The 24,999-nt window shown below is 34.9% G+C and overlaps 2 protein-coding genes, 1 long non-coding RNA gene and 1 pseudogene across 4 annotated transcripts; 3 read left to right on the forward strand and 1 right to left on the reverse strand.

Annotated features, from left to right (window-relative positions):
* Nucleotides 1-230: 230 nt before the first annotated feature.
* Nucleotides 231-1,010, reverse strand: LOC145806140 (pyrophosphate--fructose 6-phosphate 1-phosphotransferase subunit alpha pseudogene; annotated as a pseudogene). Its single transcript, XR_014348825.1, has one exon. The product of XR_014348825.1 is annotated as a pyrophosphate--fructose 6-phosphate 1-phosphotransferase subunit alpha pseudogene (transcript).
* A 191-nt stretch (nt 1,011-1,201) lies between these two features.
* LOC114315634 (uncharacterized) lies at nt 1,202-8,624 on the forward strand. Its single transcript, XM_028262243.2, has 5 exons — nt 1,202-2,393; nt 4,382-4,443; nt 6,814-6,904; nt 7,619-7,721; nt 7,808-8,624. Exons 1-5 carry the CDS (start codon nt 2,239-2,241, stop codon nt 8,495-8,497), a joined length of 1,101 nt encoding a protein of 366 aa, XP_028118044.2. The 5' UTR covers nt 1,202-2,238; the 3' UTR covers nt 8,498-8,624.
* A 10,899-nt stretch (nt 8,625-19,523) lies between these two features.
* On the forward strand, nt 19,524-23,497 carry LOC145805806 (uncharacterized). The gene is made up of 3 exons (XR_014347959.1): nt 19,524-19,651; nt 19,761-19,862; nt 23,253-23,497. It is a non-coding gene; the product is annotated as an uncharacterized LOC145805806 (long non-coding RNA).
* Nucleotides 21,031-22,144, forward strand: LOC114318642 (uncharacterized). The gene is made up of 5 exons (XM_028265577.2): nt 21,031-21,153; nt 21,229-21,373; nt 21,521-21,609; nt 21,696-21,843; nt 21,932-22,144. The coding sequence occupies exons 2-5, from the start codon at nt 21,302-21,304 to the stop codon at nt 22,127-22,129; spliced, it is 507 nt and encodes a 168-aa protein (XP_028121378.2). The 5' UTR covers nt 21,031-21,153; nt 21,229-21,301; the 3' UTR covers nt 22,130-22,144.
* Nucleotides 23,498-24,999: the final 1,502 nt, after the last annotated feature.

The raw sequence follows: 24,999 nt of genomic DNA on the forward strand, positions 1-24,999 counted from the left end.
GACGAAAAATAAAGTGAAAGAAAAATAAAAAAAAGAAGAAGAAACATGCTGTGTAAAAACAAAAAAATAATAAAATCATGCTGTGTGTCCCCTCCGAGAGAGAGAAGAGGATGATGGTCAAGAGATTAAAATAAACATAGAGATATATTAAAATAAGAGAAAGTGGAGTGGGGAGGTGCTGAGTATGATGGCTGTGCAAAAGAGTAAAATAGTGGGAGCTAGACAGCCTTTCAGACAATTTGCCTATCCCTGCACAGAGTATGAATAATGGTAGTACCCACCACCATTTGCACAGCTTCCCATAGAAATGACCCATCTTGATAACCAAAAAAGTGGCAGATGGCATTAAACTTCTTCCCCTTGTAAGTGCCTTCTTTCAATCTCTTGTTCATTTCTGCTTCGACAAGAAAAGCTAGAAGTTTCTCAGTCTCAATCTGCGATAACTGTGCAGAATCATCAGATTCTGGGTAGAGGAGGAGCTGTTTTCTAATAAAGGGTGGCATAAACTCCAACAAGGCAGACGCCCAGGGCGATAGATGAGAAGAAATACTATCAACGGAAACACCTTGGCTGAGCAAACCATGAATTTCCTGCAAGAAAGCATACACTTCAGGAATGCTTTCAATAAGCCCCTTTGGTAGCAGAATGACTCCATGGTACTTTTCTTGGTTTGCCCTGGCTTGTACTGCATCACAAATTTGTTTTGTCAAGTCAAAAAGAGTGAGCTTTGACACAGACACCTCCTCACCAAGAATAACCATATTTGGATGTGACTGAAGAGTGCATTCCAAAGCAACATGAGACGGCGACGGTGATGGCGGAGCCAGTGATAGGAGGGTTGTGTGGATCGTTGCTGATCTCTGTGATGCGACTAGGGCCATTCGATGTGAGTTTCGAGCTAGAAGAGTCATGGAGGTTGGTTGAACTTGCAGAGAGAGAGAGAGAGGGAGTGAAGGCATGTGTAGAGGTCCGCGCGGGCGGCCAAGGCGAGGCTGCCGCCCGCCGGTGAAGCAGAATTACTAGCTTCTTAACCTTGCTCTGATACCATGTTAAAATTGATGTATAAAGAGAAATAGAGAATTGTATTATTGATTGATGTATATTGATTGATGTATATTACAAATGGTGAGTGGCTCATTATATAGGAGAGGGTGAGTGTAGTAGGTGAGGAGTAGGTGAGGAGTAGGTGGTGGTAAATTGGTGGTAGGTGATGGTAAATTCTAACAATTAAATAAGTTACCAACGTAAGAAATGACTTATCAAAAGATTCTTAGATTATGTATGGTTTAATTTTTAGAATTTTTTTTTTAAAAAATTAAAAATTAATTTGGTTAAAAAATAAGAAATAAAAAATAATTATCATTTAAGGGTAAAAAAATAATTATAATTTAACTTTTGGGCAGATTATATACTTACGTATGGCGGTTTTAATTTAATTTATAAAAAAATATTTCTAACCACGGGAAATATAAAAGTAATATAAAAATGATAATTATTTTTTATTTTTTATTTCTTAACCAAATTAATTTTTAATTTTAAAAAAAAAATTCTAAAAATCAAACCATACATAGTTTAATAATTTTTTGATAAGTCATTTGTTACATTGGTAACTTATTTAATTATTTGTTAATTTTACGACATTTTTATTATCTGAAGCCTGTTTGGTAACTATTTCGTTTTCAGTTTTTAATTTATATTTACAAAAATTTTAAAAACTGTCATAAAAACTTGTTTAATAATCTTTTTGATTTATAAATGGTTGTCTCAATTTGTAAATTTGAGAAAAAAAACGTAAATTCAAAAAATGTGCTTACGTTGGTTTTTAAATAAAAATTTAAAAATTTTACTAACAAAATTTTTTTTCAATTAATTTTTTTTTTCAAATACTTTTTTTTCCAACTAATACTAACCGAGGGAGGAATTGGTAATGCTACTTTAAACCTTAGGAGAGGATTGTAATTTTCAAAATGTGAGAGCTGTCAAATGTAATTTACCCAATAAGATCAAAATTAGTATTTAAAAAAATTAAATTACTGAAAAAGAATCTGTAATAAAACTTTAAAACTCAACAGACATGTAACTTCTAAAAAGTGAGGGAATGAATGTTATAAACATAAATCTCCTCAGGGTGTCAGTGTAATTTACCCTAGAATTAATTCCCCAAAACCAAACATAAGAGGAAAAAGGAAAGAGCTTCCTTCCAGAGAACCCCAATCGTGTTACCAACACACACAGACAATGGCAGCAACCTCATCACCGGCCACAATCAACACCGCCACCGCCACCGCCACCGCCACTCCCTCCGGCCTCTCCGCCACCACCAACGCCTCCAAGAACCTTCGCGGTCTCAACAAACCCAAGTGCATCAAATGCGGCAACGTCGCTCGATCCAGGTACTTCCAATTCAAATTCAAACCCTAGGGTTTTACTTTTTAAGCTTTTGATTTTCTTTTTGCATAATTAATCGAAACCGCTACGACTTAAACAAACCAATTGCTTATATGCAAGGGCCGGCCTCAACCCATTATTGTAAAAAGTTTTTATTTTTTTATTTTTTTTAAAGGAATGAATTTTGTTCAGCTTGGATCAAAGGTTGTTGAGTTGAGTTTAGTTTGAATTTCTTCATTCATAATACTATGATTTTCCTAATAGTTAGTGGCGTTGTTAAAGAATGTGAGATTAAGGGCTGCTTGTAAAGAAAAATTGATCCCGTATCGGGCGGGTGTAGGGTGGTGACATGATAAGCAACTACTTGCCTCTACCATTCATGCTCAAGTATTCCTAACACTGGAATGTATATTTCATGCAGAAGTGCTCAAACCCTATTTCCATATACATCAATGTCGGTTTTTTATGACTAGAAAACCAACCCAAGGAAGGAAAAATAATTAAAAAAAAGGGAACATAGATAGCTTTCCAGGGCTAAAGCCTGTTGAAATTTCGTATCTTTGTATTAATTATCTGGTGAGGATATGCTGCAAGCCTGCAAATCGGGCTGAAATATTCTTTTTGTGATGTAAGTCATTTTCTCCAATTTTAAAACATCAATCTCCTTTCTATATTGTGCTTTAGTTTTAAGGGACATTACGCACACACATGAGCATAGACACATAGGTTGGTGGAGGTGGGAGGAGAAGAGGGTGAGCACGTGGAAGGAAAAGAGAGGAATACCCATAAAAGACAATGTTCTTTTAGGCTAATCTCTAATGTTAGAGCTAGTTGGAGTTGTACTTGGTGCACAGGGGGTGACTTTAATGTGGTAAGATTTCTTTATGAGACGCTCGGGCATATAATTATGGTGTTGTGAGCTGTTACTAATCCTTGCTCATCACAAAATCAACTTTAGGAAATATTATTCTGAGTTTCCTTGTGTAGTCCTGCATGTGTTTGGTACCGGAGGTTGTCGGAGAGTATTTTCATACACTTGCCTTATAGTTTGATCAGCTTTAAAAAAAAAAAAAAAAAAAAATTATATTTAAACCCCGTTTATAGAATTTTCTTCTCATGGCACAGATAAAATCTTTTGCAGTGATTGGTGGGTCGCCAACTCCCTCAATCTTTTTTTGATAGATAAAAGTATGCATTAAAGGCGCCTAAGAGGGGTTGTAAGTTAACCTCCATACGCTACCAGAATACAAAGCGAAGACAAAAAGCGTTTTCCACAAAATTAAGCTCTCCTATGCAATCTGCAAAAGAAAGATTAACAAAGCACTCTTTTGAGCCAAAAATGAAATATCTGAAGTGAAGATCTTTTCATCTTATATATATATATTATTTATTTTTGTATCGTCACAAGTGTGTCAATCCATATCCTTAACTAGTTTGAAATTATCAACTCCTTGTAATTAAATTTGATGTTATATTATTAGATGGACCGTACCAAAGACATATATGGTAATTACTAGATAATTTTTAACATACAGTGAAGAAATTAAGATCTGTATATAATGTGGTATCTGTTGAACTGCTCACAAACTTGAACTAGTTCAAGCCTAAATGTCTTGATGCTTGAGATGACTGGGACAGCTGGGGTTAGTTTTAAACTAGACTTCTAAAATTTGTTTATAGTCCCAGGAACTGTCACCTAAAAGGGTATTCAATGATGTTGGAATATATGATGACTTATATTGTTTTTGGTAGCAGAAGACAGTGGTTATGTACTGAAGATTGTGTCATGATGCAAGTTACCATTCATGGATTGTATATTGGGGATTGTTGAGAGCATATTTTACAATATATTTACTGCATTTATGCATTCTGGATCACAGCATTAAACATTGGTTATGTTGTACATAGATATTTGGGAAATGTTATTTGACTTCCATGAAGATGGTATCTTTATTCCTTCAAGACTAATTGATGAGTTGAATTAACTGTGCAGGTGCCCATTCCAGTCATGCAAGAGTTGCTGCGCAAAGGCTCAAAATCCATGTCATATACATGGTATGCAAACATTTTGGTGCTTAGGTTGTGGTGATGAATGTGCGAGTTTACTGTATGTGTGTGTTTTGCATGGATGTTCAGATGTTAATCTAAGTTGCAGTACTTGTATGTATGTGCTAGGGCTGTACAAGAAATCCAGTCGTCTGGTAAACCGGTCTGGACCGAACCGAACTGTGTGGTTTGGTCCAGTTTTGTGCAATACTGGTCCGGTTCCAGTTTGATAAAAGTGACGAACTGTTTATACAGTTCGATTAATGGATTATCCTGGAAAGCCCAGCCTGGCCCCCGCGCGCGCACGCGCACACATGTTATATTACTGTGCTAGGTAGTAGTTGGTGCCTTCTCGTTATCTGTTTCCAAATTCCAAAGGCAGAGCGTTTCTTCATAACCCTCTCTTACAACTCTCCCCATCTCCTTTGTAAATCTCCTCCAGAATTCATTCAAAAAAATAAAAAAAAGCTCCCCCAGACTCCATTCATAGACATTAGCCATGGCTTTTCAATGTTCTTTTGTCTTCCTTGATGGTCTTTGTCTCTTCATCTCTTACACGATCTAGCCACCACCGACGACTCTATCTCACCCACTCATACCTCCACCAACTTCTATACTCTGATTGGTAAGCAAGTTTTTGTATTTCTTCAACTTTTTAATTAGGGTTCTTTAGTATCCCTTTTGGATTTTGGTAGGATCTTTTCTACTTTGACTTTCTTTGTAAATAAAAAGAGAATTTGTGACATTCACAACAATAAATTTGATTCAAAATAGTTGTTTTTGATTTAGGGTTTTTATGTTTTTGATTTTGCTGGTTTCTATGTTTTATAAATTAGGAAAGTTCTAGAACCATGAACTGAACCAGAACCAGGCCGAACCAGGCCGGTTTTTCGGTTTGGTTCTGGTCCGGTTCTACAGATTTCAATAGTTTGGTGTGGTTCTCAAAATGCTAGAACCGTTAGATACGGTTTGGGTCCTGGATTTCATCAAAACTGAACAAATCCAAACCATGTGCACCCCTAGTATGTGTCTTGCATGGATGGTTGGATGTTTTAACTGTGCTCATAATCTAAGTTGCAGTAATTGTTAATTATCTTTACAAAGCACTACTTATCCTGTTCAAAGTGTCTAGTTGGTTAAAAGTACCTGGCCTTGCGACCTCTTGTTCCCTCTGTCAGGAGATTTATTTCATGAAGGATTAATTGGAGGATCTAAAACTAGAGCTGAGGATGATGACTACTTCAATAGACTTCTCCTCCTCCCCTCCACTACAAAAAAAGTAACCCATTGAGTAGGAGAAGAAAATAAGATTCTTTTTGGCAAGATGGAGACACCTCTTCCTCAATATTGATCGTCCCTGAAGAGAGATGTATGAGAAGGTACTCAGTTTCCCACAAAGTGACATCCACACTAACATATACCTTGTGAGATTGAGGTTCATAATACTTATATCTCTTCTGGTGGTATAACAACTAATAAAGACACCACAAAGCCTTGGGATCAAGTTTTCCACAGGGAAGCCCTGAGAGGAGAGAGAGCCCCTAGAAGAAACTGTAGAGGAATCTTAAATGACATACGGTTAATGAGATAAGGTGCAGTAAGAACAACATCGCCCTAATAGCCTTTAGGGACATTCATAGTAAATGTTGAGAGAGCAAACAAATTGAAGATGATGATTTTTGCGCTTAACAATTCCATTTTGCTTAGGAGTGTCCACACAACTTGTCTGATAAATAATGCAATGCTCATTGGGATTGGCATGAAACCATCTACTAAACTCACCTTCTTAGCTTTATCAACCAATCTACTCAAAACATCAACCATTTTAGTAAACGAAAAGGGATATCCCCTTGTCTAAGACCACCCCTGGCCCTAGTATCTTTGAAACTAGCACCCATTTGCCATTAACTACAACCACTAGGTTAAGAAGAAAGACAACCGTGGATCCAATTCCTCCACTTATCTCCAAATCATTTCTTTTAGACAAATTTAAAAGAGAGAATCCAAAATTAGGGTCCTCTCCCTTATTTTCTTGTTTTTATATTCTAATGCAGTTCAAAGCTTAAAAATACCCTTAAAAACTAATGCACCAAGATAACTAGCACCTAAAAGTAACATACACAACATTCACTATTGAAGGTTAATGGGCTTTTCTTGTTGAAAGCAACTTGTCGGTTTCTAAAGAAGCAGGGCATTAGAATCCGTGGAGGGTTGCTATCTCATTGCATTAGTCAATTTGTAAAGTTTCCATTTAGGAGTGAGTATTAAGAGAGTTTGTAGTCTACCTCCAACATAAGACTGGTTTAGAGATAGCAGTTATTTGGTTTTTTTTTTATGCAGTTCTTTTACAAGCATGACACTTTTGGGTTGTGATTGCAGTGTTGAAAGCCAATGCAACTTTTCCAGACAAGACGCCATCTTCTAGCTCTTCTTTGTTTGATCAGCAGTCAAATGAGGCATCTCCCTCTGGGTATGTTGTGATCATCAGAGATCTCAGATGACATCTAATTTTACGTATGGCATTTGGAGTTTTACGAGCATGAAAATTGTTTTTCTAAACACCAGAATTGCTTTTCTACCATTGGCTCATGTCTGATGGTGAGAGCTTTCTGAAAATGTGGAAAACGTGATTTTGTTGCTATTGCATCCATATTTTTGTTATGTTAGTAATTGTAATTGTTTAGGAAGTCAATGAAGGGAATGTGTTTATTCACAATTGACCAGGAACGAGCGCGCTGCAAAAATCCCTGAAGTTGACCCTTAAAGGAGGGAGACTCGTTATTGAAATTTTGTTTTATTTCTGTTCTGAATTTCCAACCTTTTTCACTTTGATTTTTAAATTTTTTTATCAGCAACAAAAGAAGAATATCATTTAAATAGAAAACAGACAGTACAAAGACAAAAAGGAGGAGTAGGTAGGTAGGTGTGCTCTAGAGATGGAAAGGAAAAAAAGAACAATAATATTACAAGTTACAACTGACAACTAGCCCTCCAACCATCTATGTTATTGTTTTAATGCTTCTGTCATTTCTTTTAATCATTTCCTAGTAAACTGACATGTTTAACTCGAGTAGACATAAGTTTCAGTTGGTTGGACTGTAAGTGTAGTGCTTAGAAGCAAATTTCAATATTCATCCTTCATCAGTGTTGTTTGTTTCTAAATATTTATTGGGCTTTGTTACAGGAACTCACATAGATTTACTTCCCTTCGGCAACTCTCTAACAATTTTGCCCAATTCAATAATTTGCAAAGCCCACTTCGTTCAAGGAAGCCAATTACCAGAAAGGTATGCCGTGAACACACAATTTGTTCTCATCTCTTATGTAATATTGCGGTTTAAGAGTGCTTATTCTGATCGGGAAGTATTATCAGGAAGCTGCAGTTATAAATGAGTGGAGGTTTCTGAAGTTGAAGGAATACAAAGAGGGAAACATCGAAGCAGAAAACGAAGCTTTCGACCGATACATGCAAAACGTTTGTTTACTGGAGGAGGTGCTTGCTGTGAAATCTATACCGAAAGGGCCTACCCATTGTGGGTCCCCCATCTCGAACCCTAACCCTAATTTTGTCAAAGATGGCACTGGAATGGTAGCAGCAGCGACAAAATTAAAGCTAAGATCAAACCCATATAGGACTGAAAATCTTAGAAAGAGATTACAAGACGTTGTTGATCGGGGACTACGGAAGCTTCGGAGAATCAACTTAAACAATGGAAGCATTGACCCCAACAAGCAAGAAAAGGGAAAACCTAAGCCAGGTGAGTGGGCTTCAGCTTTTAGTGATCTTCTTGATAAGTTGAATAAAGCTCGGAATGAGGAAGATTTGAAATCTTGCTTGGAGATGAAATCTCAGCTCTTTGATCGGTATAGAAGGACAAGTCAAATGGAAACTGATGGTAGTACCGAGGTATCTAAGGAGGAGACGGCCAAAAATGACTTTTCACTCAGAATACAATCGGATTATTCTCTGCCAAAATGGTTTAGCACGGCTAATATAGATCAGGATGCTCTCAATCGTGTTGATGTGCATTTCTCTTCTCTTGAGGGAATAGAGACTCTATAATTCGAAATTAATGTAGATACAGGGTCAGTTTTTGTAGCCATGTTTTAGTTGTCCAAATTAATATAGTGGCCTGTATACCCATGTTGAAAGATCAAATACTTTTTATATGGAAAGTTCCTTAAAACAATGACATGTTCAGTTTTTTTAGGTCTTGAAGCAAGGTAACATTCTGGAGGTAACTTAATTAGGGATTTTTACGGACCAGTCCTATTTTTAACGGTTATTACCCAATAGGTACTTAATGGAGACTCTTTTACCTATAGGTCCTGAACATTTTTGTTTATTTCGTTTTTGCCCTCATGTTTTTATACTCAGATCTGGAGATGAAAAATGAAAAAAAAAAAAGCTCTCTATCTCTCTCTCTCTCTTTGCACATTCCTCCACCAACGACCATCTCTATCTACACCGTTGTCGACCACTGCTGCCTCCACTGTTGTCATTGTCGGTGGCTTCAACTGGCATCTTCTTCCACTTGCACTATTGCTTCTACCGCCACTGACGTCTTTGCCTCCACCGTCATCGACGTCTTCGCCTCCACCTCTACTATTGTTGCCGACCATTGCTGCTTCTACTTACACAGTCGTTGTCGTCTCCACCTCTAGATCTAGGATCTAGGCTCTTTACTGCCGGGTCTTCTCTCTCTCTCTCCCTGGGTGTGTGTATATTGGGAAAGATTTCAGTGATAAATATGTTTAAACCAGTGATAAATTTGTTTAAACTAGTAATAAATTTATCACTATTGAATTTTTGTAAATTTATTTTTGTGAATTAGTAAGTGTGTATGTATATGAGTATGAAATTTATCACTGATAACATTTTATCAGTGATAAATTTATCATTTTTAAATTATTGTGAATTAGTAAAGTGTGTGGATGTGTTTTTGTGAATTAGTGAGTGTGTATGTATGTGAGTATGAGAGTGAGAAAGAACAAGTAATTTAAATGGTTTGGTAAATATTGATAACATTTATCGGTGTTTATGTGTTTCTCACAGAGACGGTGGCCGGATGTTAGCTTGCAGTGTTGAGTCTAGGGGTAAAAATGAAAAATACTATTTGATTTTTTTGGGTAAGACTTGCTGAGTAATAAGACCGGTCTTTAACTCTCCCATTTAATTAATATAGGCTTGTTTGGGCCGCGGGTTTAGGTAGGCTTTTATTTATTTATTTATTTTTTTGGTAGAATGACAAATTTCATCAATTTTTGTAAATGATTTTATTAGAATAGAGTCTGAAATCATGGTTGATCAGGTTTGCCTGATTTGCCATTGCTCGACTTGCCAATTTACGTTCAGTACTATGTTTGGATTTAAAATTTGACAAGAGAAAGAAAATAAAAAGAAATTACATTTCTTATAAGTAACCAAAAAAGAAAATTGAATTTTCTGAGGAATGCCTGTTTGTTTTCTTTTTCTTTTTTTTTTTTCTTTTTTCTTTCCAGTCTTTAGCTTTCACTTCATTTTCTTTTTCATTTCTCTTTCATTTTTTTTTTAAATTTTTTTTTCTAAATTTGGACTTCCAATGGGAAATTCAAGGGCTTCAAAATTGTAAGCCTGCTTTGGGCAGGGCCTCTTTAGGCCAAGAAAAAGACTTCCAAGCACAGATGTACTATGCAATACATAATGCTTCCCAAGAAATCCTCATTGGCTACATGGAAAAGCAAAAAAGCTAGCTAGATAGAATTAGAATACATGAATTACATATTTGTTATATGAGATTTATTGGAAGTGTGAATTAATTTCAATTATACTGTGTACTTTCTGTATTTTATTCCCATGCATAGCATTTCAACATTTCTATTTTAATAGATATTATGGTTGTGTTTGGAACTTCGGTTCATGGAGGAAGAGGAAATGCGAATGGAAAAATAAAAAGAACGGAGAAAATACTTCATTCGTTTTTCTCTTTTATTCGCCTTACCCTCCAATCCTTCCACAACTTCAAGATTTGAATATAGCCTATAACTTTACACACAAAAAATTATATATCCTTATCATGATTTGTCTCCATTCTCTCTGTCTTTTATATCAAATTACTTCTCTAACACATGATGAGTTTATAAACTTAACCGTATAATAGAGAAGTGATTCGATACGAAAGAGATAAAAACAAAAAATCTAGTCTCATACCTTATTTTCCAAATGGTTTCCTCCATTAATATATTATTCATTAAAATCATAACTCAGGGTTGGTAGTATATTGTCAAGTGGAAGCAGAATCTTTCCAATTGATTAGCATAATAAACCCCCAAAATAGAGTCTTAACAAATGGGACAACCAAAGACAAACACTTGTGAAAAAAACACTGAAATCATATTGTCTCCTCGCATTGAATCCCAAGTGTTACAAGCCATGTGGAGTGAAAAAATTGGCACAGATGACAACCAAACAGGTCACTTGCACATTATTTAACTTTGAATCAAAGTCACATTAGTTCAGATGGATTGGTGGGTTGCCTTCACACACAGAGAATCCTATATGGTTTGTGTTGTGTTCTAAAGCCAACACATACACCATTATGACAAAAAAATTCCATCTAAAAAACCATTTTGGCTTTGTGGATTTTCTTATTGGGACAGTGCTTTTTCTTGCTTTATTCTTCATATATACCTCTCAACACAACCAACTTTCTTGGTGGATATCTATCTTTGTAGGCCATTTTCCCTAGAAACAAGGTTGTCCATACTTTGCTCAATTTTTATGGCTCTACTACCCATCTCCTCTCAACATCACCTTTTCAATGAAGGGCCTTTTTGTATTATTATTATTATCAACGCTATTATCATGGGAAGGGGTCTCAACCTATTGATCTCAATCATGATTCTTCCTAGCCAACTTCATCTATTCATTATAGGTTACATTATTGACCCACCAAAATTTTTAGGTGATGGGAATCTAACATCAGAGGCAAAGATAATTGCCAAAGTATGATTTTGATATCGACCGTGTGGATCCCTTGTTTGAGGAAAAAAAAATTATGAACCGCCTGTGAGTGAGATGGATTTATTTTTATTTTTTTCTTGACTTGTATAAGCAACCAAAATTTTCTAGCAAAAATGTGTTTTCTAAGACAAAAATACCCTTTGTGCTTTAAATAAAAGAAGCTACCATGAAGAGGCAGACTATCATTATGTTGACTCTCAAAATATCTTGCGATACTTATTAAATAAAGGAAGAATATAAGACAAATGAGAAAAAGAGAAACTAATTACTAATAAGTGAAAACTGTGCTCAATTTCATACCTTTGGATTTCTAGAGGGATGTTTGGGGTTTGAGCTCTAATTTAACTCACTGAGTCACTAACATTCTACCAAGTGCTTAAAACAAAAAAAAGAAAAGAAAATAAAACCATGTCTACCTTGCACTTTTTTACAATTATTTTTCTAAATTTTTTATTTATCTGATATTTTTCATTAAACAAACACTTATTAAAAAGAGAAAACATCACATGGTAATAGTGATTTCCAAACCCACTAAATAGAAAGCAACATACAATATGTCCACATGTGATAGCCATCAAGAAAAGCTTAATTAATTAAATTGGAAGAAAACATTATCTTCTATGACATCTGTTATTCCTTCTTTTTTTTTTAAAAAAAAAAAATAATAATAATTTTAAAGTAATCTCTTTCATGTGTATGCTCAGTGAAGAATCATGGGTTCTCTATAATTGAGCACTAGTGCTTTGAAAATGGTTAATTTGATGCCATTTCTAGTGCCATTGCTTGATGCTTTAATTTTGTACTGTTATGGTAAAGTTTTTCACAAGGTGTCATGGTGTACCTAGTCAAGTGCCACCATATAGACCCACATGTTTCTCCACTCCAATGTAAGAACCAGTAAAAGTATAGTAGTAATGAGGATGTAACAATAATGATACATGCACAAAAAATTATAAAAATAAAAAATAAAGGAATTAATCACTCCCCTTTTGTACATTATTGTTGGTTCACGCCTTTTTAAAGTAATTCAAAAAACAGTACGAAAGGTTAAGTTCTTTTTATTTTGAGTTTAAAGAAGGATTTGAATGACCAAGTGAGACGAGAAGTTGGGATAATTACAATTTAATCTAATATGTGTACGGTATTTTTGCATGTGTATTTTTTTTATACAACAACTTCTCCCCAGTATTGAAAAAGGAAAATGTTTGGTAGCTCAAATTTTTGTGGCTCAAATGGCTCAAATGGCTCAAAACGACGTCGTTTTACATTCATTTACAATCAAAACGATATCGTTTTGAGTGATTTGAGCCATTTGAGTCACAAAATTTTGAGTTACTTAACATTGTTGATTAAAAAATCAGACTGTTCCACACACAAAGATCATGACACATCATATGACCTCATTTGTGAATATGTTATTTTAGTATTCTTTTAATTTTTTGGCTAAAATATGTGATAAAAAAAATTAGTATGTTTGTAATAACTTTTTACTTTTTTAGGAAAAATATGCAAAAAATAGAAAGAAAATTGAATCTTTGACTTTTTTTGTATAGTTTGTTGACTTTTTAATTTTTTTAGTGACTTTTTAATTTTTAGACTAAGAAGTGATATTTTCAAATGAGTACAAGTTTAAAGCATTGCACAAAAACGACATCGTTTGAGTTTTATGAGTTAATTATACGTTTGGTGTGGGTTGAACAGTGAAATGAGAATACCCGATGAGACGTAACCACCTTACATGTTGGATGGTTTTGTTTTTTTTTTGCTTAAATTGAAGAGAAGTCATTACTAACTTTGTTTTGGTCAAATTTCTCAATAGATTTCTATTTGTCTGAGTTAAATTAAAATATCAATTCTTAATGACGTATGAAGGTAGGTCGAGTCGGCAATAAGCTTATGAATGACTTCAAATATTGCACCGCCAAATTAATTAGAACATTATGCATAAGCAAGCTACATGTTTATTTTATTTATTTTTTCTCTCTTTTCTATCGGGTTGTTGTTTCGACCATTATTGTTAATCTGACCTTCTAATCTAGTCCTCCTCGTGTTTGTGGTGAAAGTGATGTTAAAAAAGAAAGAAGATATTTTAGGATTGTTAGGCAACCTGAGGAGCTTATTATAATAGAAAATGAAGGATATTAATGCATCACACATCACATGCCCTCAACAGCTAGAATATTTGTAAAATTTAGACATACACTCCAAATTTCCACTTGTAGTGGTTTAAATTATCCCTAATAAGTTTAAGAAAAACAATTTGATTAATGCATGCTTCACAAACACAGCTCACATATTATATATATACATATATATATATGCTAATAATAGTATTGACTGATTAGGTTAAGGAAAGTAGGTGAAGTTTCGTTTTGAAATAATTAATAATGAGTAATTTCATATCGATCACATTAACAATAACAATTGTTCCATTACAAATGACAATTTACAAAGAAAATAATAAATATTGTGGTTGATAAAATCCAAGCAATGGGTTTGTTTTCATATATTTTTGACTGATTCTCAAATGGGCTATCTTAATGAATTGATAAATATATTGAGAGCAATGGTCAGAGATGGATATCTGATTTTAACTTTTGCTAAATATTCAAACTCTGGACCTCCTTCATGATAAACTTTGCCTCTCTCTCTCTCTCTACATATATAAAAATGATATATATATACGCATAACAAACAAGAAAATGTTATACTAAGAAGACAAACCATGTTCTGTGTGAGTGACCACTTTTTCAGTGTAAAGCAATGTACAATTAATTATTGTGTAAAGAGTAGCAAGCTTCTGCTAAAATTAGCGGACAATCTACCTATATACACAGAGACGGACGCAGGATGTTAATACTCGGGGGTGAGTGTATATGTAATCAAAAATTTTATAGTGAGTATGTGATATATAATATTAATTTTTATCTAAATATCACAAAAATATATAATTAGATGTTTCCATTCATCATATATAATTACAAAATATTATCAAAATACAATTGGATATATTCTAATAAATCCATATTAATTTTCAAAAAAGCAACTATTTGCTTTACATATCTACTTAGGCATCTAAAGTTGTGCTCGACGTTCTTTCATAATATAAAAAGCATCTATGATGGAATCTACACCAAAATCTCGAGCAATGTCTTTGTCAACATATGTTAACAAGTAGCTTCAAAGAGAATCATCCTTCATCCTGTTACGTAATCTAGTCTTTATAATTTTCATGGCTAAAAATGCACATTCTGTTGTCGCTGTAGAAACTGAAGAAAATGCATCATTGACCACGAATATTTTGCACGTTCTGCGAGTTCTTATTCAACTTTCATATCATTTACACAGAGAGAGAGAGAGAGAGAGAGAGAGAGAGAGAGAAAAGTGGAGAAGCGGGCTTAAAGTGGAGAAGAGGGCTTAAACAATTAGGTTAATAAGAATTTGGAGACATTTTCAAACATGAGATAGGTTACACGTGAGAAGCATTTTTATTTTTTTTATTTAGTTATAATCAAACAATTAAAAATTTTGGGCCCTAATCAAACAAAAAAGACTTTAACATATTAACAAATAAATTTTCAATTATTTTAACATCACTAAATTTAAAATAAAAAGTAATTATACTTAAAAAAATTATTATTATTATTTTTAGTATTTATCAAAAAATAATTAAATTTTTAAATTTTAAAGTAGAAAATTTAGGGGGTAGCGGTTCTTAAATTTTTTGCAAAACTTTGGGGGTGGCGAACCTATATAATTTAAAAATATTTGTAATTTTAATACTATATCTAAGGGGTTTTTTCAAAACTTTTTTTTGGGGGGGGGGCGGTCACCCCAGCCACCCCCCGTCCATCCCTGCCTATACATACATGTGGGGATATATTTTCTGAATACCAATACGTGGCATAGTGACGCCGACGTGTCAGCCGAGGTGCCACGTGTCTTGGTCGTGACGCCGAGATGATCTCGGCGAGGCCGAGGTTAACTCCGAAGATATCGGAATCCGAGATAAACGAATAATGGACAAGAGTCCTAAGATGAAGAGAGGACTTAACCAAGATAAGGATAAAGCTCTTAGGGAGTTTATCTTTATCTCTTAAAGAGTCCAAAGTAAGCACTAAATTGGAGTTCATAGAAGTCATACTTCTAGTAGGACTTGGATTGAGCATATTATAAAAGAGAGGCACCCCCGTGGGTCTAAGGTATGCAATTTATGTTTTGAGTATTAAGTTTTGCACTTGATTATCTTAGAGAGATATACTGACTTGATCGTCGGAGTGCCCCCGGGTGGAAGAACCACCGCCAGATCCTTTTCTTTCTGTTACAGGTTACTGAAGCCATCTATTCTGCCTGTGCTCTCCAGTTGGTTACTAAGTAGGCAGTGTGGTCAGATTTTCACCCACGCAATTTGGCGCCGTCTGTGGGAACGAAGGAAGAATAGATGGCCAGTAACGGACAGCAGGAAAATATTGGGGACGACGCTTCCGCTGGGAGTGGCAGACCAATTGACCTTGACATTGAAGGAAACAACCACAATACAGAAGCCCGTGACCAGGGTCACAGAGAGAAAGACGTCATCCAGGAAGGCGACACGTCAAAAAGGACAGACCAAGGAAAGTACTACAATGAAGATAACCTCCAGGTATGGAGGGACAAATGCCTACGGAGGGATGAGGAAGTAAAAGAATTGGCAAACAAGTTGGCAGACCTTCAGTCAGTCGTCAACTTCATGATGCAGAATAATGTTATGCAGCCACCATACCCGCTGCAAGATACGCCGATGCCAGCAACCAACGCCCAGAAGGGCGGAAGAAAAACAATCCCCGACGTCCCTCAGCATACCAGGAGCGGAAGGCATTCTCACCGGCCTTCCAGGGAAGTCGGACGAGAAGAACCGAGGCAAGAAGAGTCCCGAAGGACGCACCACATGAAAAATCCAGAGCCCAGAGAACATCGGCATGTTCAAAGGCAAGCACTCTGCTTTGACACAACCCATGGAGAAAGATCCAAACGGGCCCACCACGAGGACGAAAGCAGTGTACCAAAAAGACTAAAATCCATAGACAGCCGAGCTCCAAGAAGGAGCAAAGAAGACCTGAGGGACTACCTCAAAACACTACAACAAAAGTAACCTATGGTGACGAAAACTAGTGAAGAAAATAAAATTCGTCACTAAATGAAAATAATTCGTGAGGAATTTTTAAATTTTGTCACATATGATAAAAAAATAAAAATGATAGGTGACAAAATATATTTTCGTCAATAAATACTTCATTTTAAGTGAGGAAAACTTAAGTTTCGTCACCAAAAATTTTCCCACTATTTTTTTTCGGTGGCGCCAAAATTTTGAGACTTTTGGTGACAAAAAAATTTGTCACTAATTGTAAAATTATTTGTGATGAATATATTTTCGTCACCAAAACGTTTTAATATTTCTGATATCTTTTGGTGAGGAAATAATATTGTCACCAATTTTGGTGGAAAATTTTTGATATATTGAGCGACAATAAAAAAAAAAGGTATTAATTTTTTTTATCATTTTTTTCTGTTTATCATCTCTCTCTCTCAAAATAGGGTATTAATTTGTCTTACCTCTTGCTCCTCTACCACGCCGATCGCCCATCGTCGCCTCTATTAGTCTTGTCGATCGTCACTGCCAGTAGCAGCCTTGCCGGTAACCGCCACATCTTCTTCGCTTGATGATTTGGTACATGATTTCTCTTTGCTCTTTTTTTGGTGTCTCTTTCTCTTATTCTCTGTTTTGGTATGGTGACAAAAATTAGTGAAGAAAACAAATTTCGTCACTAAATAAGAATAATCCATGAGGAATTATAAATTTTGTCACGTATAATAAAAAAAATGAAATAATAGGTGACGAAATTTATTTCTGTCAATAAATATTTACTTTTAGGTGAGAAAAAAAATAAGTTTCGTCACCTAAATTTTTCCCACTAACTTTTTTTTATGATGTCAAAATTGTCAAAATTTTGAAAGTTTTGGTGAGAATTTTGTATAAGTTTATTATGCCTGATTAGTTATAAACTCAAATTTTGTATAAGTTTACAATAATGATTCATCCCACTAAAAACATCACCACTAATAGCACTAATGCATTAAAAAAGTAAAAAAAAAATAAAAATACAACTCCAAGATCAAAACATCACATCATTAATGGCGAGACCCACTACCACCTAATTAGTGGGAGTACTAATTAGTGCTCCCAAGCATTTTTCATAAGTTTATTATGCCTGATTAGTTATAAACTCAAATTTTTTATAAACTCAAATTTTGGGGCTTTTCACCAATAATCTCCAACTCCTTGGGTATCGAGAACTCCAACACCAGATCGACGACGGTCTCCCTGCCCTTTACTCCTCTTCCATGGCCGCCACCTTCTTCACCCTCACATCCACCGCACACCACCACCACCACCACCACCACCGTCTTCACCATCTTCGTGCCATTCTCGGACGACGACGATATGAGATATGAAGGCTTCAAATCTGTTGGATTTATGGTAGATCTGAGATGTGAGGGCTCTTCCTCCGCTGCTACAACCACCGAGATGAACGATGGGGGCCAAATCTGTGTTCAATTTTTGTTGGTTCATAATCTATGTTCAAAGTTATATATATATATATATATAAAGCTTCAGTGATTTCTATATGTGTGTGTGTGTGTGTAATTAGGTATCTGATTGTTCGATTTCCAAACCCTAATGGCGGAAATTGAAATTCGAAGTCTGTATATGTGTGTAATTTTTGCTTTGTAACGTTTTCTTTTCTTCTCCATAACTGTTCTTGGGTCGTTGACTGGAAAGGGTAGTTCACTTGAGTTGTTGCTTGCTGTGATTTTGCAGGTATCAATTCATATGTGTTACTTCTTGATAATGATTTGTATCCCAGTAATTGCTACTGTTGATTGTAAATGTCAATTAAGTTGACAGTCGCACATATATCTTCATTTGTGTTTTAATTGATCTAATGGACTCTATTTAATGTTTATGCTTAATTGATCCTGCAATTTTGATGTTAGGGGGGTAGCACAATGCTATTCTTTGCAGGAAGCAGTTTTTGCTGATCAACTATTTCAAAGTTCTGAACATTCTTCAGATGATCTTCATTGGCTTGCTCAATCAATTTTTTCATCTTTGAAGGTACTGGGAACATTTTTACCATGTCATCTTCTATACATTTACGTCTCTTCACTTTACATGATACTTCTTTCTACAATGTTTTAGTTAGTCCTCTTAATAACTTGGGAAATTCAACATTTTCTTCACCTAGTAGCCTATTGGTGTTGGTGTCTGATCTTTAATCTACTCTTCTTTTTGAGCTTTTTGTCATGATTTTCTTATCTTAATTTAATAAGAAACGAAATATTATGCAAAATGCTCACTTCACTATGTTCTAGAGTGCGAGGAATGATATAAATGTATCTAGAACCTGTTCCTTAAAATTTATAAGGAGTGGTGTAAGAGAGTTGAGTATCTGATTGCGCAGAACTGAACTGTAATTGTGTATAATTACTATGGAACTAAACAGAATTCTCGCTTTGAGTTTGGAGGGATTCAGTGGTAAATCCAGACTAAAGTGTAGACTTTCTCTGGGGACGTCATTGTTAGTTCAGAGAATTAGCCAGAAATTTCTGCTGAGAGGATTAGACTGCAATGTGATGCCCATAATTTAGAGGGTTGTCATCCTTCTTGTGTATCATTTTTCATTTATATGATTTTCTGCTTTCTTATAATGAAGGAGGTTAAAAAGAGATTACCATCTTATATATTTGCATCAATATACTGAAACCGAAAGATGTCTATTTGATTTTAGGCATAAGCTATAAGCACTTTCCCACAGCTCTACCAAACAAGGCTTTTGTGGTGTATTTTGATTTCTTTTTCCTGATCATATTTTGCGGTTTTTGAATCGAAGAGGAAAGAGAGAGAGGTGGGGAATTCCTACTAAGTTTTTCACCTTTTTCTACTCGAAATCTACTGAAATTGTTTGATGTAGTTATTAAAATTTTTGTAAGCAAGATGCTTGTTTAGTGGTTGAGTTCTTATTTATTCTTCTACCTAGTTTAAAATGTTAAATAAAATATTTTTCATATTAACTATTTGCTTATGAGTTTTAGGTTGAACAATTGGAGCGAGAGGTTGCTGAGCTTCGACATGCCCTTGTTGATAAGCAAGAACAAAAAAATGTCATGCTTCAGGTTTTGCATTGCTTTATGTTTGACAATTAAATATGTAAAAAATTGGTTCTTGTTTTCTCTTATGTGATAAAGATTTCTAACAATATATTGATTATGACTTATCTGATAGGTTTTGATGAGGGTAGAGCAAGAACAAAGGGTAACAGAAGATGCTCACAAATTTGCTGAGCAAGATGCAGCAGCTCAGAGATATGCTGCTCAAGTGCTTCAGGTTTTACTTTTTGATTTAAACTTATTTTTTTAGTACTGCTTTACTATAATGTTGGGTGGTTATTAGACTTTATACAACCCATGCAAATTAGAGATATCATGCAAATCACAAGGTAAACAAAGCAAGTAAGCAAGCACAAGAATCTAGTTAGTCTTTTTCTTTTAAAAAAATAAAAAACCAAAATTATAGGATGCAAAATACAAGAAACTAGATTGTCATGGATCTTATCTTCCCATTGGCATCTGAGCATTGAACATTGTTTTTTTGTGTATGTGGAAGATAGATCATATTAATAGAAATCGCTTACTATACCTACTATGGTCTAGTCCTATTTCATATTAATAGAAATCACTTAGCATATACTTATTGCACCTTGGTCTGTTGATGGTCTAGTCCTATTTCATATTAATAGAAACCACTCTTAAGTTAAATTCTTATCATTTATGTTTTTTATGGATGATCTATTAATTCTTTAAATCTAAGTAAAAAGTAATAAACATTCAACATCCAATATCCATCAAAAGCACTAAAGAATAGGGAAAAAAAGATTAGTTGGCATGTCCCCGGTGTGACCCCTGAAAGCAAGTAATTAAATGTCCCCGTGTTTGACACTGCTACAACACTTGTTTTGGAGTGTTGGTGCTTCATAGCCATGTACATACCTTTTGAAATGGATTGAAATTCTAAGTGAAATGGAAGATTGCGCTCTGCAACATCACCTGTCTGCACCAAAATTTTGATTTTGTTAGTGTAGTTTTATTTTGTTATTTTAATATCTTTCTACTAAATATCTCATTGTTTTACTCATTAAATGGATTGGAATTCTAAATGAAATAGAGGACTGTGCATTGCAATATGCCCTCTGTCTTCACCAAAAAATTGATTTTGTTGGTGTAGTTTAATCTCATATTTTAACATCTTTCTTCCTAAATATCTCACTCTTTTACTCAATATTCTCAAAATTTACCTCTTGTAAGCAATGTTATGTTAATTGGATATCATCAAATAAGCTGCCTATTGTTGTGGCATTTATTGCTGAATGTGTATGCCATCTACTTATTGGATGTAGTGCACTGCTAACTTCTTATGTTATGTAAGGTTTCATATGGTAATTTTTTTTGCTTTCAAATGCAATCAAGCTTGCAAGAATCTTTGACTTACCAAAATTCTAATGGTAGTGGCTAATATATTCTCTTGGCGTTGTGTTTCAATGACAGGGAGAACAATTGAAGCAAAAGAATGTTGTGGAGCTTGTTGATGAGTCTCCAGCTGCTGAGCTTGGTTTTCTGGAGTAAGTTTTGCCTCTATTGTTTCTGTTGGTTACTTTTGGATCTTGTTTGATAACAGTTTTTTTGACTTATGTTAGGAACACAACCGGGATAGTTTGTGGGCTTAAGAAGCCAGATTTATCAAAGAACCGTAGATACATTGACACCCGGATGGACGAGGTATATCCGGTCAGAAAAAGCAGCATTAGGCTGAGGATGCTTTCTAGAAAAGAAAATGCAAAGGTCAGTACATTGTTTTAAAACTGTAATATTTATGCTGCTGTATCTAATGTGGTGATTTAAATCTTCATCGCTCTTAATTTTCTTCTTATGCTTTGATCTGCAAATGCTGTCATTTGACAGTTAATATATTTGTTTTCTCATGAGCAGGAAAACAGTCCTGTGGAGCATAATGGCAGCCTGAAGAGCTGCTCTATTCCGTCAGATTTGGCTGCCAAAAGTCAATCACAGCTTTCACAGTAGGACTTTGCAGAGTGGTCTTCCTTATTTATAACGATTAGATTATTTGTTGCATTTTTCATTTTCTTGCTTTGTTTGCTGGCAGCCCGGAGGATTCTTTTGCTTCAGGTACCAGAGATGGTACAGTGCAAGCTTGTAAAACAACTGAAAAATGCAGTGAGAATACATTTCGTAGTGTTGCAGAGCTATCAGCAGGTGGAGAAAAGCTATCTGGCCGGGAAACTGTTGATTTGGTATTTCTTTTGTCAGTAATATCCTTTTGCGATTGTATTTAAAATATCTCTTCTATGGAAACAACCTGACATATATTTTTCTTGTCAGGACAAAGCTCTGAAAGGACTGGTTGCTCATGAACCGCCTCCCCATTCCAGTTTAGCTTCTGATTCTTCTGAAAGAAAAGGTGATTTCACTTTGGGAAATTTATGCTCGGAATTCCATATTCCTGGTCGAAAGTCTCCTCTGGATTTTACATTGAAAACAACTATGCGGGTGGTGTCCTCTTCCTCTGTAAATTGGTGAGGCTACTCACATTCTTGTTTGCTCTAATGTGTATGTTGCTACTGCTTAGAGATAAGGGTATAGTTGATGCTTCTCTGTTCGTAATTTCAATTGACTGCTTGTGCTTGATATGATTTGATGCAACATTGAGGACAAGGTTATTTTTAAAGTGTAGGGGAATGATATGATTATGATCTTCTATAAAATAATTGGCTCAGATATTATTTTTTTTAGTTTCATTGGACAACTAGGAATATGAACTTTCATATTTCTAGTTGTCCAATGAAACTGAAAATAACGTTCTGCCTGAGAAATCCATCCAGCCGGATCTTCTCCATCCCAACGTGGGAATTCAATTTTCATCCGAGGAAGTCCTTGGTCCATGGGGCTATTGGTTGGTGGTGGCATGTGAAATATAGGAGGAAATGAGAAGGGGAATGGCGAGTGGGTCTGCTGCTGTAGAAAGGAGGAGGAGGGAGAGGGAATGAAGAAGAAAATAATAGAAAAAGGCAAATTGAAAAAGGGGCAAAAGTATCATTATATATATTTCTTAACACACGCTCAATTTAGTGTGTTAACGCATGGTTAACTTAACCAGAATTTGCAACGTTTGCACTTTACTCCAAATTTCAAGAGGGTTATGTGTATATTTTTAAACATGAAGAAGGTAAAGTGTTTTTGGACAAAACCATATAAAATATAATTAACCCAAAACGTTTGGAGATCTAATTGTGTTTTTATTTCAATATCTATTCGTGTGTATTTGTTTTTGTTTTTATGTTTGCTTGCATGTGTGTTTTGACCTTTTACCTCGTTGAAGTTCAAAATAAAATAGGAACATATTTAGATTTAAATGAAAATGGTAACTCCTATAAAAACTATGGATTGATTAGGTTGTGAACACGTCATGTGATTCTCTTTGGTTCTTGTTGGCATTAGTGCTAGTGATACATGGTATTCTTGCAATCTTTTGTCATCTTCTGTTATCTGTGTTGCTTATCATTAAGGATTACTTCAACTCTTTGAAGTTTTGGATTGTTATATGCATTTCTATTAAATTGGTTTATAAAATAAAATTATTTAAATGTGATTTTAGACGTAATTAATAATACATTAATGTCTTCCTTATTTATTTTCTTTGCAGATTGGTTTTTGATGACGTTTGGAAGCATATTTGCAAATCAAGATCAAGTGTTGAATTATTTATTTATTTCCTGAACTGATACTTAGTTGTAGTTGCAAATCAAGATTGAGTGTTGATTTTTTTTGTGGACTCCACATTAGTTCATTTTGGGATTTGCTTTGATGATTTTTTTGTTATACATAATGGATTATTATTAAAGTTGTTTGATGGATACATTTTGATTTATAATATAATGGTTTAGTGAATTTGTGTGTGGAGTAGTGTATAATAGCTAGTGGATTTCTTAGTACAATTAAAAGGCTACTGGGATCTGAGCAGGGATATTTGTGAAATAATAACTTAAATTGAATATAAAATATGGAACAACTTTAGTGACGAATTTTTTCGTCATTTGTACTTCTTATTATGACAAAGTGATTATTCGTCACTAATAAAAAATTTTTGTGACAAAATTTATTGTAGTTTATATATGAAAGTTTTTATTTATTTTGTTGTTTGGTGACTAAAAATTTTGTCACGTGTATATATATTTATGACGAAATATATTTCGTCACCTGTGTATGACTTTTGAAGACAAAAAATTTCGTCACCTTTACATCTTATTGTGACAATTTTTTCCTCATCAATGATCAACATGCGTGACAAATTTATTCGTCAACTAAAGTTATAAATATGGTATTGAACAATTATTTGGTGACGAAAATGAGAATTTTTTGCGACAAAATTTTGTTTTATTGGTGACAAAAAATTATGACTTTTGAAGACGAAAAATTTCGTCATCTTTACATCTTATTGTGACGAAATTATTATTGTGACGAAATTATTTCCTCATCAATGATCAACATGCGTGACAAATTTATTCGTCAACTAAAGTCATAAATATGGTACTGAATAACTATTTGGTGACGAAAATAAGAATTTTTGGTGACAAAATGTTGTTTTATTGGTGACAAAAAATTTCGTCACTGAAGTAATTTCATTGGTGACGAAATTATTTTTCGTCACGTTGGTTTTTAGTGACAAACATTCAATGACGAAACCGGTGACGAAAATATTTCCTCACAAATATCTATAGTGACGAAATTAGCTCTTTAGAGACAAAAAAATTTCGTCATTCAAGACCCAACTTGTTGTAGTGAAAGGAGGCAGCAGAATGTTGAAGCCGAGGTAAACTCCCCAGTAAAGCCGAAGACAGCCTTCTCGGTAGAACTGGACAAATTCGAACCACCAAAAAGATTCAGTATGCCAAGGTTTCAAATTTATGATGGCAAGTCAGATCCAAACTTTCATGTTGGACTATACTTGAATTCAATGGCGTTATATAGCGGGAACGAGTCGTTGCTCTGCAAAGTATTTCCCTCATCCTTTGAGGAAATTGCATCTGATTGGTTCCATAAATTACCAAAGGGAAGCATAAAGACATGGGAAGGCCTGGCCGAGATGTTTGTGGCCAGGTCCGTAACCAACAAGCTGCAACCCCTGAGGGTTGATGCTTTGATGGCTCTAAGAATCACCAAGGAAGAAGGCCTTAGGGCCTATGCGAAGAGGTACTACGAGGTGTTCAACCGAATACCCGAATGCAACCAAGAGGTGGCGGTCGTGTCTTTCAAGAACGGCCTGAAAGATGACTGCCCACTACGGAAGTCTTTGGCAAAAACATTGCCAAAAAGCATGGAAGAACTCATGGCAAGAATTGAGAAGTACGCCAGAGCCGAAGAAGATACATCGGGAAACAAAGAGGTAAAGC

Source organism: Camellia sinensis, chromosome 13 (assembly GCF_055761805.1).
Source record: "Camellia sinensis isolate YWXY chromosome 13, ASM5576180v1, whole genome shotgun sequence".
Lineage (NCBI taxonomy): Eukaryota > Viridiplantae > Streptophyta > Magnoliopsida > Ericales > Theaceae > Camellia > Camellia sinensis.

Excerpts from the sequence above, each read along its gene's own strand:
- LOC114315634 (XM_028262243.2), top strand. The coding sequence starts at position 2,239 with ATGGCAGCAACCTCATCACCGGCCACAATCAACACCGCCACCGCCACC. Across the intron at positions 4,444-6,813 it reads AAATCCATGTCATATACATG|TGTTGAAAGCCAATGCAACT; the intron begins GTATGCAAACAT and ends TTGTGATTGCAG. Across the intron at positions 7,722-7,807 it reads GGAAGCCAATTACCAGAAAG|GAAGCTGCAGTTATAAATGA; the intron begins GTATGCCGTGAA and ends AAGTATTATCAG.
- LOC114318642 (XM_028265577.2), top strand. The coding sequence starts at position 21,302 with ATGGACGAGGTATATCCGGTCAGAAAAAGCAGCATTAGGCTGAGGATG. Across the intron at positions 21,610-21,695 it reads AGTCAATCACAGCTTTCACA|CCCGGAGGATTCTTTTGCTT; the intron begins GTAGGACTTTGC and ends GTTTGCTGGCAG. Across the intron at positions 21,844-21,931 it reads GCCGGGAAACTGTTGATTTG|GACAAAGCTCTGAAAGGACT; the intron begins GTATTTCTTTTG and ends TTTTCTTGTCAG.